Source organism: Schistocerca gregaria, chromosome 1, assembly GCF_023897955.1.
Source record: "Schistocerca gregaria isolate iqSchGreg1 chromosome 1, iqSchGreg1.2, whole genome shotgun sequence".
NCBI lineage: Eukaryota > Metazoa > Arthropoda > Insecta > Orthoptera > Acrididae > Schistocerca > Schistocerca gregaria.
In genome coordinates, this window is record NC_064920.1 from 353,030,104 (window position 1) to 353,048,178 (window position 18,075).

General features: G+C 43.8%; 1 protein-coding gene across 1 annotated transcript in view; it reads right to left on the minus strand.

Moving 5' to 3' along the window:
* LOC126345497 (syndecan) overlaps positions 1-17,291 on the minus strand; it is a 153,608-nt gene extending 136,317 nt beyond the window's left edge. The window contains exon 1 of the mRNA XM_050002107.1: positions 16,967-17,291. Coding sequence (XP_049858064.1) covers positions 16,967-17,023 — 57 coding nt within the window. The 5' untranslated portion in view covers positions 17,024-17,291. The remainder of the gene's footprint in view (positions 1-16,966) is intronic.
* Between the last annotated feature and the right edge of the window lie 784 nt (positions 17,292-18,075).

An 18,075-nucleotide genomic window follows, 5' to 3' on the forward strand; every position in this document is an offset into this window, starting at 1 on the left:
TTTAAACCTAGATTATAGATGTGATATGGCATAGGTCATCCTTCGATCCATTATAGAACTTGGAAACCCATTCGGCGAATATTCGTTCACATTTTTGTTGAACTCAGTTGGTTTTTACCATCCTGTATTAAAACATTTCCTTTTATCAATAGTGCAATTTATAAACGATGTCTCTTGAGTAGAATAAAATTTCCAATGGTAAACGTAACTGCTTTTTCGACGTAATTTTACCAGCTAACTAAAAATAGGAAAGCCTTGAACCCCTTCCACTACATTTAGTTAGTATTAAGATTCTTTTACAGGGAGTGCAGTGGAGCTGACGCTGAGATCATTAAGTATTTGGTTATATCATCGCTAGTCTCATTGAACTCTTCTGAATTCTACATGTCATGTGTGGTCTGGCGTCCCCTTACCAGCAACAGGTCCCAGGTTCAAACTAGTCAATTCCCTAAAAAACACGCTCAGAGCGTCGTTGCGCCAAAGTGGTAGGGAGACACGATATAGAACTAATCGACACCACCATGAATGTTTAGAAAATGGTTCAAACGGCTCTGAGCACTATGGGACTTAACATCTGAGGTCATCAGTCCACTAGACTTCGAACTACTTAAACCTAACTAACCTAAGAACATCACACACATCCATGGCCGAGGCAAGGGCAGGATTCGAACCTGCGAACGTAGCAGCAGCGCGGTTCCGGACTGAAGCGCCTAGAACCGCTCAGCCACAGCGGGCGGCGCACGTTATGTTAAGATCACGGTTGTTGGTATGTAAATTCTTCAAGTGCGCGACCAGGTGCAATCCCATCCCATCACACAAGACAGAATTACAGAAAAACCAGAGAAGGTGGTGACGTTGAACGCTGCGGTCCGGAGCTAAGTCGGAGTTGTAACTCATTTCGAAGGCGTTCCATTACGTTCAAGTTGGGACTGTGAGCAGGCCAGTCCGCTTCAGGAATGTCATTGTCTGTAAACGACTGCCTCATACGCGCTGCTGTATAACAAGGTGCATCGTCATGCTGATACGATGAGCCATCGTCTCCGAAGTGTTTCTCCACAGTACGCAGGAGACAATGATATAAAATGTATTCATATTCTTCCGCATTTAGCGTTTTCGTAAGCGCAACAAGGGCAACATGCCCTAAAAAAGAGGTACACCTCCATACCGTAACACCACCACCTTCGTAACTTTACCTTCGGAGTTACACGTGATGGTAGATAACGTTCTTCTAGGCATTCACCAAACCCAAACCCTTCCATCGGATTGCTACAGGGTATAGGGTGATTCCTCGCTCAATATCACTCGTTTACAGTCACCCACTGTCCAGTGGCGTCACTTGCCAGTTTCACGCAGATGTGTATCTTGTGAGGAGAAACTCAGCCACTGTAACCCATTCTTTTAGCTCTCTCTGCACACTCGCTGTGCCACTCGGTCTGTTGGTAGCACTTCTGAAGCTCAGGAGTGATTTCTTCCGACGATTTCGTGCGGATTTTTCGACCACCCTCTGCAATACTCGACGGTCTGAGTCCGACAGTACACCAGGTCTGACTAGTCCTCGTTTAATCGTGGTTGTTTCTTCGTCTTTCCCTTGTACAATCGCATCACCAACAGTCAACTTTTGGGTACTTTAGAACGATTGAAATATTCCTGGTTAATTTGTTTCTCGGATGACATCCAATGACTAGTCCACGTTCGTCCCCTGACTCTGCCATTTTGCTATTACAGCTTCCCTGCTGACGATACAGCCCAGTCCGCGTTTTTCTGTAGTGTCTGGTCCACTTTCCGAGAGATCTTGAGGTTAATTTCGTATTATATATGGATTCGCATTACATATAGATATTGTAAATACAGGGGTTGAACGAAACTATATGCCGGCCTCGGTGGCCGAGCGATTCTAGGCGCTTCAGTCCGGAAGCGCGCGACTGCTACGGTCGCAGGTTCTAATCCCGCCTCGGGCATGGATGTGTGTGATGTCCTTAGGTTGGTTAGGTTTAAGTAGTTCTAAGTCTAGGGGGACTGATGACCTCAGATGTCAAGTCCCATAGTGCTCAGAGCCATTTGAACGAAACTACGTAAACACCGCGAGAACTGGCAGTAGTGTAACAATTAAGACCTACTTTCTCCTTCCGTCCAAGAAAAGTTCCACTAACATCTCAATCCTGTCAGTCCATCTGCCTATCCTTTACTGGGACGGTTCCCATGTAAACAATGAAACACCATGGCCACATGGTTCGCTAACAGCGTACTGTCAGTGGTTTCCCTCGTAGATTAACGGTAAGTCCTCGGCATTGTGTGACTGCAGCTAAGTGCGGTGCTTAGTACCTTCACTCTCCACAAGCAATGTCCTTCGCAGGCCATTTGTAATTACTCGGATTTATTCATGTAATCCACTATGAAAGTCTTTAAATGTTATTCAATTGGCAAACACCCAAAATGGGTCCAGTGAGTAAAAAAAACGGTTCAAATGGCTCTGAGCACTATGGGACTTAATATCTAAGGTCATCAGTCCCCTAGAACTTAGAACTGCTTAAACCTAACCTAAAAACATCACACAGATCCATGGCCGAGACAGGATTCGAACCTGCTACCGTAGCAGCAGCGCGGTTCCAGACTGAAGTGCCTAGAACCGCTCTGCCACAACGGCCGGAAATTTTTAAGTACGCCCGCCGCTGATGCTCCGTAGAGGGGATGCTTGCAACTTATCTGCAGCGTCGTAATTGTTCGTGACAGCGCTCTCGGGGCCATGTTGACAGCTGTAAGATAGGCGGCGGCGTAATTGGCTGCGCGCGTATTTGCAAGTGCAGCCCATTGGATAGCGGCCGATACCGCAGCAGAAAGTTTCAGATCCGCGCAGAGTCCGTTGCAGAGTAAAAATTAATTTCGTGACTGGTCCGCACTGCCTCGACGGAAGTGTTAGAGAGATCTTATACTGGAATCCTTTGAAGAATGGTATTCTTTTCGCGAAGCGCCTTTCGGAATGTTTGAAGTACTATGTTCACCAATGAATCTGTGTGTCTTATAACAAGCGGAAAACAAACAGAGCGGCACAGGCAATGAATATATTTGGGGAGCATACTCACTAAGACATTAGCTATAATGAGGAACTTGACGTGCTAGAGGAGCAAGCTCAAGAGGAAGAGATGTGGAAAGTGCCTCAACAAACGCAGGGTTAGTATCACGCAGCATTACCTAAAATTTCTAAAATGCCTTGACTTACGAGGATGCATTTGGATCGATCAAGGATTTCCGCCACCATTCGATTCCACTTCAACCTTTCCTCTTTTTTCTCTCCTACATGTATATAAAATCAAAGTTTACCACACCCCTGCATTGGGATGCGATTCGAAGTCAGAAGGTTATTCAAACCATACCGGAATCAACGTCTTATGTTCTAAAACTTCAACACGGCAACTATAGAATGCAGTCTTCATGAGGAGAAGGTGAAGAACAGCCAAATCATATGAAGTAGCACAAAGGTTTATTAAAACTCGTTAACCTAGATTTCGACGTCTTTAAAAACAACATCTTCACAAGAATCAGTGATTGAGGGAGGTACGTTAAGAAGTTGCCATGTGGCACAAACGACGATAAAATTCACTTCCATAAAAATCAAATGACAACATATCGTGCTGACTGTAGTTAGAAAGTGCTTCACAATAGCACTTTGTGAGTTCACTAGGCGCAGCTGCGAAGCGCCTTCTAAGGGCTAGGATACAGTAGCGTTCACACACAATAGTGTGGAAGTGCCTGTGATGGCGGAAAAATCACTGGCCGCGACATCCTTGTGTCGTAATTCTGTGCATGAAGGAAGAGGTTGCAATGGAAGATCGGGGACTGCAGCTGCATTTTTAATACTTTCGTGGTAGTGAATAAACGTTAACGACAGTGTTAGTGCTGGATAAGCGAGCGGATTAGGCGGCGGGATGATTCCTGAGCATGCAAGGATTTCATTGTAGGTGCTTTTGATGGGAAAGCCACAATAACATAGAAACTTTACAAGAATGCCAACGATAGAGATGGAAGAAATATTCTTTATGACTGGACCCAAAATTGATTTTCTACTAGATACTGTGATGCGTAAATCCATTAATGTTAAAGTCAAACTGTTTGCGACACTAATACTTCCAGCACCAGCTACGTTTACTCTTTAATATTTGGCAAAGTAAAAATTACACAAACTTAATTTTGATACCCACAGATGTTCAAAAGCTAAATAGGGCTGATATCTGGCGTTTCCGGAAACATTCATTTGAACATTTTTGTATGTATTCACTGAAGAAACCACACGTAAATTCCTAAGATCTGTTCAACACTAAGTTTAATAATACAATCAAAAAATGCACATCATATAAAATTATAGATACCGATGTATTACCCGAAGTTAAATGGCACTTTTACGAATTCCGAAACGATTACTTTCAAACATAACGTCACTTGTCTCTATGTTAATTAACCTATGTTGCCAAACTTCTTTGCCTGATTGCTTCAGTTGCAGATACTGTAGCAAGTTTCTTCTGTGAAGATCTTAAAACTATATCGATATTCATCACTTTTTTTTTCCACCGACACATCGCTGACATTCACTCCTAGTATGTATCCATCACGACAATGCCAGTACACGTTTGTAGAGCGGCTAGTTACAAGCTGTGGGGGCGCACTGCGCTAGTTTTTCATTAATATTCTTATATTTTCGTTAGATCCAGTCTCTTCGGCGCCAGTGTTTCTTTTCGCTTATTAATTCAATGTAACGTGTCTATTATGTTTTTATACGTAATTTGTTACGTAGCACTGAGTCAAGAACTGGCTAACTGCTTGTGTTGTTCGTTCAGGGGATGAAACAGGCGATTTCTTCGCTCAGAAACATGCCACGGTAAAATATTATGGCTCAAAACACGCATTTCTGAGGGTACTGTTATTTAACGCGTGCACGAGTACGGCAAAATATGTTACCAAACGTGACAGTGTACAAACTGTAAAATAGGGCACAAAGTACTTTCAGCTCACCTCACACTGCAGGTAGTTTTCCTTGTTTGAGAGCTAAGGTGGATAATTCCCGAGGGATGCAAACTGCCATCTACATGATGGTCTAAAGTCGCAGAGCGCGACTGTATCTTGCTCCACTCACGGATCCTGCCGGTGAGCCAACTCTAGGCTCTGTTTACACGACGCGTAATACCCGCAAAACTCTCTGAGAAAGAAACATTGTCACGTGTGTACTTGTGACATTCAGCACTGACTGTTGTGATTTTAGTATTATGGAGACGAATTTTATCTGCGTCTGTGACTTACGCTTCCATTTTAACGTATTTACACAACATTATGCAACTTGTGTGATTCTTCTGAAGGCTTTTTTAAAGGCGTGGGAACCTAGGTCAAGGAATTTTAATAAACATTTTTACTAACGCAAATAATTTGGCTGTTTTCACCTTTTCCTCGCAAACATTGCCCTCTAGCTTGTTTACTGAAGAAGTCATTCATCTTTATACAGTTATATTAATTTCCTTGAGAGTGTAGAATAAAATATGTCTATTTTAATAGTATTCATATTTTTCCATCGCTCTGTATCGGGTGTGATTAAGAAATAGTGGGAGTTGATGACACAAAAATGTCTAGTACACTTATCAGGCTATTTGTTAAAAATTTATTGCGGAAGACATGGCGGATTGTGCTTTAAGGTCTGTAAATATTCAATTATCTGTTTTCTCTGTAGAATTATGTAGACTATGTAAACATTTGTTTTCGATGGCAAGATAGAGTACAGTTTCTTGGAAGCAGAATAAAATAAAACATTCGGAGGATTGTGTGTCTGCCATCCGGTGTACGAATTTTATTATTTATTTTCTACTGGTTTCGGTCGTAGCGACCATTTTCACAAGAACAAAGGTTGTACGTTAGTTGGATACGCATTTCGACTTCCCACTGGATAAACTGAAAATCATTGCCTGCACTATGAAATAAAAACAATGATCATTAATGAGATTAGAGATATTAAGAGAGGTACATAGGCGTACACTCACACAAAGCACGTTGCCATTCACTTTCATCTGCGCAGATTTTATGTAGACGTGGCGACTACACAGCGTCCCGAAGCACAGTCCACTAGGAGTGTTCCGCCTAGTCCAGCATTAACATCAGTTTTCAGTGCTACAATAAACAATTTCAGGACACGGAACCTTCTCAATTCAACCTTTATCTGGACACTCATGCTGAACCACAGTAACGGCACATTTAAAACTAATATCACTGTCCGAACAGGGCGTTCGAACCATTAGAAGAAGTATCTCTGGGCCGAGCATTGCGTTCAGCGGATGTTATCAACGTTAAACTGGGATTGTCACGTGATACAGGAATACCGCGGTTTGTTTACGGCTTCCGTAGAGTTCGAAACTTATTATATTACATGCATTTGTTCCGTTTTCACCAATTGTTTGTAAGTGGCAGCAAAAGCAAAATACCGTTTTTGCTACGAGTGCAAAGAGAAATACATAGAAGGAGAAAAAGTTTAGGCTCGGTGTTTTATGAGCACTTTGACGTACTGTGCTGTTTTAGTTGCATTCTGAATTAATGTTCTGAATGTTTTATTGTGTGTGCAATGTTGTTGCTGTTGGGCCGGCCGCGGTGGTCTCGCGGTTCTAGGCGCGCAGTCCGGAGCCGTGTGACTGCTAAGGTCGCAGGTTCGAATCCTGCCTCGGGCATGGATGTGTGTGATGTCCTTAGGTTAGTTAGGTTTAAGTAGTTCTAAGTTCTAGGGGACTGATGACCACAGCAGTTGAGTCCCATAGTGCTCAGAGCCATTTTTTTGTTGCTGTTGTTGTGGTCTTCAGACCAGAGACTGGTTTGATGCAGCTCTCCGTGCTACTCTATCCTGTGCAAGCTTCTTCATCTCCCAGTACCTACTGCAACCTAGACTTTGATCACCTGCAGCGGTAATTTCTTGGTATTCACACACATAAAAGGCAACCGAAATCCACCGCTCGAAAAACTGGCAACTTCTTTTTGACAATGATGATCCCCAAAACAGATTGGCAAAAATCAGATTTGTTTCCCCTTAGAAATTTCTGATAGCACGCAACTGCGTAACTGACTGTCAGTTTGTTTTAAACAGAAATATACTTCACATGTATGTTAGATGAAGAAGTGATCTCGTGTTTTTCGAAACATTCCACTCCTGGTCGTCGGTCGGATTCGGCGTTTTGCAGACCAGGAAAGAGAATATACATATAGGGTGAAGAAAAATTCGTGCAATCTGACTTCGCAGTGCGATTCCGCACATACCAGCAATACAAAAATGTCTGTCACAGAATTTCGTCGTGTGCATATTTCCGGCAGTAAATATACGTTGAAGATTGCCAATCTGGCTACACTGTAAGTGTACAGTAACTATCTCTGTCAGGATGTAGTAGCAGTGTTGTGCAGTTGGTGCCGTGGATGACGTTTTGGGTTAGGCTGCGGGAGGGCAAGGGTTCGATTCTGGGTCGGTGCTTATTCGTTTATATTTCGAAAGTAGTCTGCATGATACTATAGTTGTGGCGTCCTAATCGCTATATAGAGATTACAGTGGATCTTTTACAAAACATTTGCAGTTACGTACTACGAACACAGAAACGAAGGACAGTCGTTTTCACTGGTCAGCTTCTCAAGATGCCTTTTGTGCGTCGTGGACGTAAAATGTTTCGCGCCACTGCATCTACTAGATTCCAAACCTGTTTTCTATGTATCCTCCCTGAATGGGTCCATCGAAATTATTTGCAAATTACGTTCTGGTCCTATTGGTGACCTAAGGCCGCAAAGAAATGTAATGGACCTGAACGTGGGACCAATGGGGGATGCTTTACACATAACAAGTTTCGTATCTTGTGGATGCAGTGGTGCAGAACAATTTGCGCCCATGACGTGCAAAAGGTTTCTTCAAAAGCGGACCAATGAAAACGATTGTATTTCAATTTCTGTGTTCGTAGTTTTTAACTGCAAATGTTTTCCATAACACCCACTTTAACCGCTGTATAACCGCGGTATAACGGTTGTGCCACTGAGATTACTTTTAGCAAATAAAAACAAACAAGCCTCGACCCAGAATCGATCCCTCGACTTCCTGCATCCTAATCCAAAACGCTATCTACTGCACCAGTTGCAGAGCAATACTGCCATATTCTGACAGAGATAGTTACCATACACCTGATTACAGTGCCAGATTGCAAATCTTTGATGTCAATTTATTGCTCCAAATATGCGCAGGACGAAATTTTGTGACAGCCATTTTTGTATTGCTAGTACCTGAGGAATCGCGCTGCGAAGTCTGGGTACGCGAACGTTTCTTAGAAAACTGAAAGTGAACAGCAAGTCAGCATTGCGAATAGCAATGCTAATGAAGATCTGTGAAAAACACACACACACACACACATATATATATATATATATATATATATATATATATATATATATATAGTGAAATGAAAGTACAAATTCAGCAGCTTTCTTGGGTTTTACCTTCCTATTATTGTCTTTGCCCACTGATTAACGGCATAAAATATTAGTACATAAAATGGCATGTTCCTTCATGCGTGTCACTGACTACATCCTTTGGTGCTGTTATATGGTATATGCCTCGACAAAAGATACTGAAGAGTTAAAATAAATGTTACACGGGCAACTGTTTTGCAAGTTCGTGCAACCTTTTGTGTGTTCGGAGAGAGAGAGAGAGAGAGAGAGAGAGAGAGAGAGAGAGAGAGAGAGAGAGAGAGAGAGGAGAGGGGGGTCGGCGGCGCGGTTCTTTCCGTCCCTTTACGACGGACCTGCACCTACCTGTGAACATTATCTCAGCAGGTCATCAGTAGGAAAGCCGAGTGAAACCTACTGTACTTCGACGTGAACCAGGCCGCAATTTAAGTCACTTTTCGAAATGAAAGGTTGGAAATGTTGCCTCAATTAATATATTCTGAAACTTAGGTGAACAAGTATCACTGCCAAGCCCGTGCTAGTCTTAACACAGTCACTCACAATCCCTTTCACTCACGTTAGCAACTTTATGGTGTTGCATTTCCCGAAAACGTAATAGCTACAAAAATACAGATTGTTTTTGATTGATAATGCTCGCCAAATATTAAGTCTGTCGGTACCGAATGTAGTCACAGTTTTTAGCCATCGACCTACTCAATACGCCACGCGGAATATATTTCTTTTTTCGTCACAAAATTCACTTAAAATTTCCGAAATTTCTGCACGTCCATCGGAATAATTATGCCGTCACTTTACCACACTTTTGATTTATGAAACACTGCTGGATCTGGCAACTTATCATTTCCATCGGAACTACTACTACACACGTCCGAACTGTTTCATGGCTAGGCTCCGACTCTTGTCTTGTCTTTTCTACCAGCAGAGAACGGCGCGTGAAGAATATTGCTTTACCATTGGTCAGTTTACTCAACAGTCAATAGCAAAACAACACTCTCATGCGTCAGTCCGCGCTTTTCAGCAATAACCAATCGCAAAATAGTAAACCTAACGACTGCACTTTTTACCAACGTAATTTTATAATATGCTAAAGTTTTGTTTATGGATTAAGTTATTTACTATTGTTATTTATACCTGAATTAACTTTCCCTTTACCATAAACTTACTTTACAAAACTATTCTACAAAAATCCCCTTTGTCCGTATCCATACTACTTCGAAATGTTCCGACACTAAATCCTACTACATAACTAGTTAAACAATTATCTTAATATTAACCTTAAACCACACTCAAGCATCATTCATACTGCTAAAACACACAATATTTTACATACACAAAAAGGCATAACAATACTTTATGGAAATACTGGAACAGTTTATAAAAAACATTCTATTACTTTAGTGCACTCTAGTGGGCACAATCGCAACTAAAATCACGGTCCCCCTATCCAGTATTGTCCTCTATCAGCTGATACATAAATTACGTGTGCGTCCAGTCTCGCGTCACCATCTGTCACTATCCAGCTTTGTGACACATCTCCCACTTAACCGCCTCCAAGGCAGGATCATTATACGGCGCTACGCCTCAGCGGGGTGGGGGAATGGAACGTGTATATATATATATATATAGCGTTGTAGTACCTGCAATTAATCGGCGGTCGAAATTTTTCACTTGCTTCAGTCTGCACTGTAGTGCGAGCATGTATATAAAAAGGTGCTAAATAAATACGTCAAAGTGTTAGCAGCAAGCAAAACTGTGCGCTAGCCTACAAGAAAGAGGAAAATAATACTCAGCAACTGAAGAAAAAACATCGAAGCAACAGGGGTACAATCGCTAGTACACGGCAAATCCGATTTTTTTTCGCACACTTTTAGAGGCACTAACTTGCTATCATGTCTTTTTGCTGTGCTATCACAGCAAACATTTACTACGACGGACTCTGCATTAGAATTAAGTGTAGTGTAATATAGAGAAATAGCTATAGCTGAACCAGTTACCAACAAGTGGATGCATCTGACATGTGTCACTTGTTGGAAAGCAGCTCTTCACAGCTTAGAATCCGGTTTATTCCAGGGATGAAGTAAAAACTGTTATGATGGTTACGAAACGTCTATACCAAATTCACGACATTTGAAAAGAGAATCTATCTATACTACCCGTGTACTGAAATTCAAAATGTGCAAGGCGTTTTATGGGCAAGCCAACGGCCTCCCGAGATCACGTGACCGGGCTGGCATTGTATGCTGACGGACACAAAATCAGTTCTGCCCATCAGGATGCTTACTCCAGAGGTATTTCTACTCTATGGTAGAAACCCACTACCTCCTTTCTTCTCGAGTCAGTGACAAACGAGGTTCACCTATAGTTCAAACCGGCTTATGAACAAGTCGACAACAACTACCAGTCAAGCAATTTGAAAAGGAAAAAAAAAAAAAAAGATGTTAATATACTTGGATACTAAAGATATCTCGGCCGAAAGTTAAAATGAACAGTACACTGCTCTGGCAGGCATGGTTCTGTTTAAGTTGGACACCCTCTTGTTTCCTCCCGGTTCGGAATCCAGCTCACTGCCTTACAGGAGGAGACACTGACGCAAAGCACTTGGGAAAAATGACCGAACAAGCCTTGCAACTGTATGATGCCCTGCTTGATAGCCGGGCAGTGAAAATGAAAGCAACATCCGCTCGCATACCATGTAGTTGCGGAAAAAGCATACGGGCAAAGGAAGGACTACGCCGCTGCCACTATAGTGTAAATGCCAAGCTGCTATCTCGTTTGCGAGCGCAAGGCCGTCTGCTGATCGATAACAGTACACTGCGGGCGTTTTAGTAGAATCACGACATTGTGTCCTAAGGACGTCCGTTGCGTACAGCTGACTTTTCGAGCCACAACGCAACTTACCATTCATACGAAGATACAAAATTTTCCAGCGAGAAAGAAAAAATCCTTGTATATGCACACCAGCAAATACCAATGAGTGAATCAAGCCACAAAAACTGGAGTAAACGGAAAAAGAACAGAGTGTGAATATTTTAGAGATCTAATTGCGACGGATGCTCTGAATGTAGTCAGTTGGCCGGAAACAGCAGAAAGACAGACGGCAGTGGGGACTACACAGCATGACCCAAGGGGTCGGTGATCGCTGGATGAGTAAAGAAGTAAACGAGCGAGACTTAACGAGTATCACTATATAAGAGACACTGTGTTTCAACCACATTTGTCTTTACTACCGCAAGACGTATTTCGGAGTTATTTAATTCCCTGGTAATATGGACTGAAATTCTGTTAATACGTTATAACCGATTCCAGGAAGTAAAGAGTGCTCATCTCCATCGCTGTGCAAATACAGAGATACGAGACAGCACCCGCACTTTACACATTCTTTGCCTCCATGTTTAACGCGTTCCGCTTCTGTATTTGATAAAGTTTCACCGCAAACCTTAAACATATTGCATCTCTCAAGTGCGGATGAATTACGTGAAGTGTAGTATGTAGTTTCATTACAGACCACAGTTAACTGTAATATATGTGGATATTGTCTTCAAAATGTGTTCCGAATAGAGTTGGTCGTACATAAGTAATGAACAAATATGGCATGCCCGATGGTGCAGTTTTACTGCACGGACGAAACAGTAGTATACGCGATAAACTTTTTTTTCCTTTCATCATTTTCTGAGGCAGTCAGCGACAAAACGTTTCGGAAAAAATTCAAATGACATGAAAAATTTGGTAATGTTCGCAAATTGCTCTCATTCTCAGATATTGGATGAATACTGCGTGAGTAATTTGCGCACTGAGTTACGCTGTTTGAATTGATACACATAGTTCTCTAACAGCAATACTTGAATCACTGTGTTAGGTGGTTAGTAATAAAGACAGCTGATTACAATTTGATCAAAGTAGCTTTGCGACTGAAGTTTCTGCGAATCGAGTAGTAGGGGCCCAACAGCCAGTCAGTCTGTTTGTTCTTCCTCCCCGCCAGGTTCTCGCTGTGGCTTGCTGCGCCACAGCCCGTCCCCCCCCCCCCTCCCCCCCTCTCCCCCCACCAATCAAGGAACAGCAGTCAGTCATTGGCAAAGCTTTTTCATTCGAAATATAACATCAATTCAAACGAGCTAATAAATTAAATAGTAATGCCACGCTGTTCCGAATCTAATGTAAGCCTATTGTTTGAGCCATTTCGGCGATTTGCACTGCAAGTTACGTATTTCATCCAATAGCTCCTTCTTTGACCTGGCGAGTCCGAGTGGTTCCTCTTCTGGACCTCTCCACCGCAGAAACCTGTGTACGTCACTGGTTGTCGAACCAAGTACCTCCGATTTATGGTCAGGTTCCAAGCCCTGAAGTTGTCGCGACTAAGTACGGCCTGCGAGCAGTCACCACAACGCCACGCTCTCGATGAAGATAGAAAATTACTTCAATGTGCGATTCAACAACAAAAATCTAGTAAAAACTTGAAATTTATATATGGTACAGGTTTCTGCAGTGTGTCTAAGCGTGTCACAAATATGTCCTTAATTTTAACAAAGGAGCTACATATTTTTCCATTAACAATTCTCGCAGTCGCAAAACGTTTCTTACTTGATAAATAGCACATGCAATGCTCACAATTATTCAAAGACGCGAACAGTGTTACAATGATTCCGTGCCTGAAAAAAGTGAAGAAAAGAGATCAGGATGGCATCGACATCAAGAAGGAAATTAGGAATCTTTTCTCTTCGGATCGTTGCAATGTATACCGAGTGTTCTTTTTCCTCGTAATTATTTGATAGGCGAGTTGAGAAATAGAATCGCAAAATGCAGACTACTTCTCGTACGTGTTCACTTTTACAGCAAACATTAGAGTGACGTCACGGTATTTATCGGAAACATTCATACATCCTCGTTTGCGCTGTCAGGCATTATCAGTCTGGAACCGCGCGACCGCTGCAGTCGCAGGTTCGAATCCTGCCTCGGGCATGGATGTGTGTGATGTCCTTAGGTTAGTTAGGTTTAAGTAGTTCTAGGGGACTGATGACCTCAGCAGTTAAGTCCCGTAGTGCTCAGAGCCATTTGAACCAACTCGGAGCGACGGCTGATGGGTGCGAGGTGTATGTCAACTTGTTTTGCGCGGATAATGGACTTCCCTCCTGCCCAGTGCGAGCTGCAGTTGCATGGTGACCGTTGATGATGATTGGTTTGTGGGGCGCTCATCTGCGCCGTCATCAGCGCCCGTACGAATCCCAACTTTTACACAGTCCATTTTTTTCACAATCCAATCTAGTCACTGTTACAAATGATAATAATGATGAAATTATTAGGACAACACAAAAAACCAGTCCCCGGGCAGAGAAAATACCCAACCCGCCGGGAATCGAACCCAGCACCCCGTGGTCAAGAGGCAGCAAAGCTAGCCAGTAGACCACAAGCTGCGGACATGTTGGCCGTAAAGTGAGCAGCCGTGGAAAGTGCCTGCAAGGGGTGAAGTGGGGACGAGTCATACCCTCGCTCCCTTCCGCCCCGCGACTGCGTATGGTCGACGTTATTGGCGGAACAAAACATGTAACATAGGCAGTAGACTTCATTGTCAACCCTGTTGCACGTCAGTGCTGTTGCAAAAAATGGTTCAAATGGCTCTGAGCACTATGAGACCTAACTGCTGGGGTCATCAGTCGCCTAGAAGTTAGAACTACTTAAACCTAACTAACCTAAGGACATCACACACATCCATGCCCGAGGCAGGATTCGAATCTGCGACCGTAGAGGTCGCGCGGTTCCAGACTGTAGCGCCTAGAACCGCACGGTCACTCCGGCCGGCGTTGTTGTACAACACTAGTGAGAAAGAAGAGGGTCATTCCGTAGTAAAGGAGTAACGTTTGTACAATTTACACTGTTTTATTAACATGAAAATAAAAAATAGATACCTGAATACGAACAATATACAGCGAAGATTTAATGACGCTAACTGTGCTGATTTGCCACCAAACAGTAGTACAGGAAGTGTTGCAGATTTAACAAAACCTTGACCTACCACGGAATTACCCAGGAAACTTCTAGTGAAATCCACATTACGTAATCACACTAACATTGTCAGCAAGGTAGTAAATGAATAAAATTAATCGTTTATTGTGAAGAAATAACGCATTTCAACAGTTGCACACGCAATACCAGTATTAATAAATTATTGCACGGCAGTCATCAAGTACAGAACAACTGAGAATTTGTTCAGATATTATTTCACAAGTATCAGTTCAGTGAAGAGGTGAGACGATCTAATATATTTACGTCGCTCTAACGCATTAATGTCAGTCACAGTCACATAACTGCACTCACGAAAATGCTTCTAGAATGGCGCTTACTATTCTGCTGTAGACTATGTCACAATGCAGACCCAACTCGCTGCTATATTCCTGTCGCGCGCATTCTTCTCTCGTCATCTGCGCAACTCAGCAATCTCTGATGTGAGCTGAAGAAGTGCAAGTGGACACTTACTACTAACAAGGCGCCTCCTTTGTGTACTGTCGTCAGAGTTCGGTTACAATCCACACAGGAAACAAGACGACCTATATATCTGGACTCGTGGAACAGCGCACGTGTGTTGGGTTTACGGAAAACTCTTGCACGGAGCAGGTCTGACCAAACGATGCTTGTCTTCGATTGAGCACGGTATTTCCCGATACGCGCTTGATACAGTACAGAGACTGCTGGCGCGGTGTGAGTGCAGTGGACACCCGAGAAACTACGAACTACACACAACAAGAAGCTACAGTTCTGCTTAATACGAGGGTTGGGACTTTAATAGTGGCAACTATTTATTTACAGCTCGTACAAAATATATACGTGTTTCAAAGTTTTACTGACTTCCAAAGTAGTCACCAGCATCGTGTATAACCCGTTGCCAGCGATGTGGAAGTCGTAGAATACTCTTAGCAGTGCCAGTTGTGTTGACAGTTCGAGCGGCGCGGTCTATTGCCTGACAAATTTGTAGCAGCTTTGAAGCGCGAATGCTGTGAAGTGTTTCCTTCAGTTTAGAAATAGAGTTGAAATCACGAAGGCTTTAGTCAGGGGAGTTCAGTAGGTGGTGTAGCACTTAGCAGCCCCATCAGTCAAACAAATCAGTAACAGCTTGCACCGTACGTGCTTGAGCACTGTCCTGCAAAATGGTGGTAAGGTCCTGCAGAAAGTGTCACCACTTCTGTCTGTATGCTGTTCAATTTTGGAACACGAACAACGACCAGCTTCGAGACAGAAGTGATGACACTTTGTGCAAGACCTGACCATCATTTTGTAGGACAATGCTCAAGCACGTACAGAGCAAGCTGTTACTGATTTGTTTTACTGATGAATCGGCTAAGTGCTATACCACCTACTGCACCTAGGGCTCGTAAGTTCAACTCGATTTCTAAACTGAAGGCAACACCTCATTCGCTACACATTTGTCGAGCAATAGACCGCACCACTCAAACTGTCGACACAACTGGCACTGCTAAGAGTATCCTACGACTTCCAAATGGTCCAAATGCCTCTAAGCACTATGGTACTTAACATCTGAGGTCATCAGTCCCCTGAAATTAAAACTACTTAAATCCAACTAACCTAACGACATCACACACATCCATGCCCGAGGCAGGATTCGAACCTGCGACCGTAGAAGCATCGCGGCTCTGGACTGAAGCCCTACGACTTCCACATCGCTGGAAACCGATTATACACAATGCTGATGACCACTTTGAAGGTCAGTAAAATTTTGAAACACGTATTTATTTTGTACGAGCTGTAAATAAATAGTTGCCACTATTAAAGTTCCAACCCTCGTATTTGACAAATTCTGCAAACACTGGAATAAGTAGCACTGAATCCTAGCATCACACAAACTCTTGCTGTATTTGTAACAGAAGTCCATACAGTAGCAGTATGCATGGAAATAACAAAACAATGTTACTGATTTTTAAGTAAGGCTAATAGTTAACGGCGAAAACGTTCTCGTTCAAAGGTATTGCTTGATCGGCCCCAGTTACAAAATTTTGTAATGATTTAGCGAGCGGGATGCAAGTTATCGCTTGGATCCGTTTCCGCATAGTTAAAAACGGGTGAGAAGGCACCATCATTCAACCAACGCGCAGGCAAGACTCAGATGAAACGAGTAAGGAAATTCAATACTGTCACGAAATAAATCATACTAAACTAATTCCTAACGCGAGAAAGACAGCTGCAAGGCTCGTCGCAGAAGTATTACCGACAGACGTCGCTCCCCCGTGACTACGTTTTAGTTATTTATTAGTAGCTATCGCTACGTGTGACCTCCCCTCTAGAAGACATTGTAGTCCGTGTTTCACAGTCACTCTTGCTATTTGAATCAGTATTGCATTAAAAACGGCGAGGCACGTCGCGGAGCTAGTACCAACACGAGTCTCTAGATCTAGCAGATTAAGAGACTTGTCGAGACGGGACGTAAGCTGCTGAGTCAAAAGTCGTATCGAAGCACAGCACTGGTACGCAGACTTGCGCACAGTGGCGGCGCAGCGCGACGTACCGGCAGCAGCGCGACGAGCAAGCAGAAGGCGAGGACGGCTTTGGAGCGGACGAGCATGACGGCGGCGGCTGGCGGCTGGCGGCTGCGGGACGCACTCACTGACTGGTTGGACGGCTACTGGCTACTGGCTACTGGTTACGACCTCAGCGGCAGGCCGGAGCCGGGGTCGCGGCCGGCAGGAAGCGCGCGATATCGGCGCTCGCGCACTCGCGGAAAGAAGCGCAGGCATGGAAAGGAAAGGCCCTCCCCTGGCAGATAACGTTCTGCGTAGCGCAGCTCCGGGAAGCGCGGCGCGCGCCCAGCGGCCACGGGCCACAGCTGCGCAGCTGACCCGGGCCACAGCTGTCCCGTCCGTCATGCCGCCGTCACGGACACCCCCCACCTAGGCGGTCGATACGTCACCGCCAGCTGACGTGTCCACGGCCGCCACTCTGCTCCGGCTCCACAGTCCGGTCGGCACGCCGTCCGCTGCCAACAGCAGATGCCTCTGTCATACTAATCTGCATCACTGACACGTCACCAGCACTTGCGGCTATCCGGATGAGCCAGGGCAATCATTCACTCACTACTGGTCATTAAAATTGCTACACCAAGAAAAAATGTAGATGATAAACGGGTATTCATTGGACAAATATACTAGAACTGACATGTGATTACATTTTCACGAAGTTTGGGTGCATGGATCATGAGAAATCAGTACCCAGAACAACCACCTCTGGCCCTAATAACGGCCTTGATACCCCTGGGCATGGAATCAAACAGAGCTTGGATGCAGCTTCAACATGATACCACAGTTCATCAAGAGTAGTGACTGGCGTATTGTGACGAGCCAGTTGCTCGGCTACCATTGACCAGACGTTATCAATTGGTGAGAGATCTGGAGAATGTGCTGACCAGAGCAGCAGACGAACATTTTCTGTATCCAGAAAGGCCCGTACAAGACCTGCAACATGCGTTCGTGCATTATCCTGCTGAAATGTAGGGTTTTGCAGGGATCGAATGAAGGGTAGAGACACGGCTTGTAACATATCTGAAATGTAACGTCCACTGTTCAAAGTGCCGTCAATGCGAACAAGAGGTGGCGGAGACGTGGAACCAATGGCACTCCA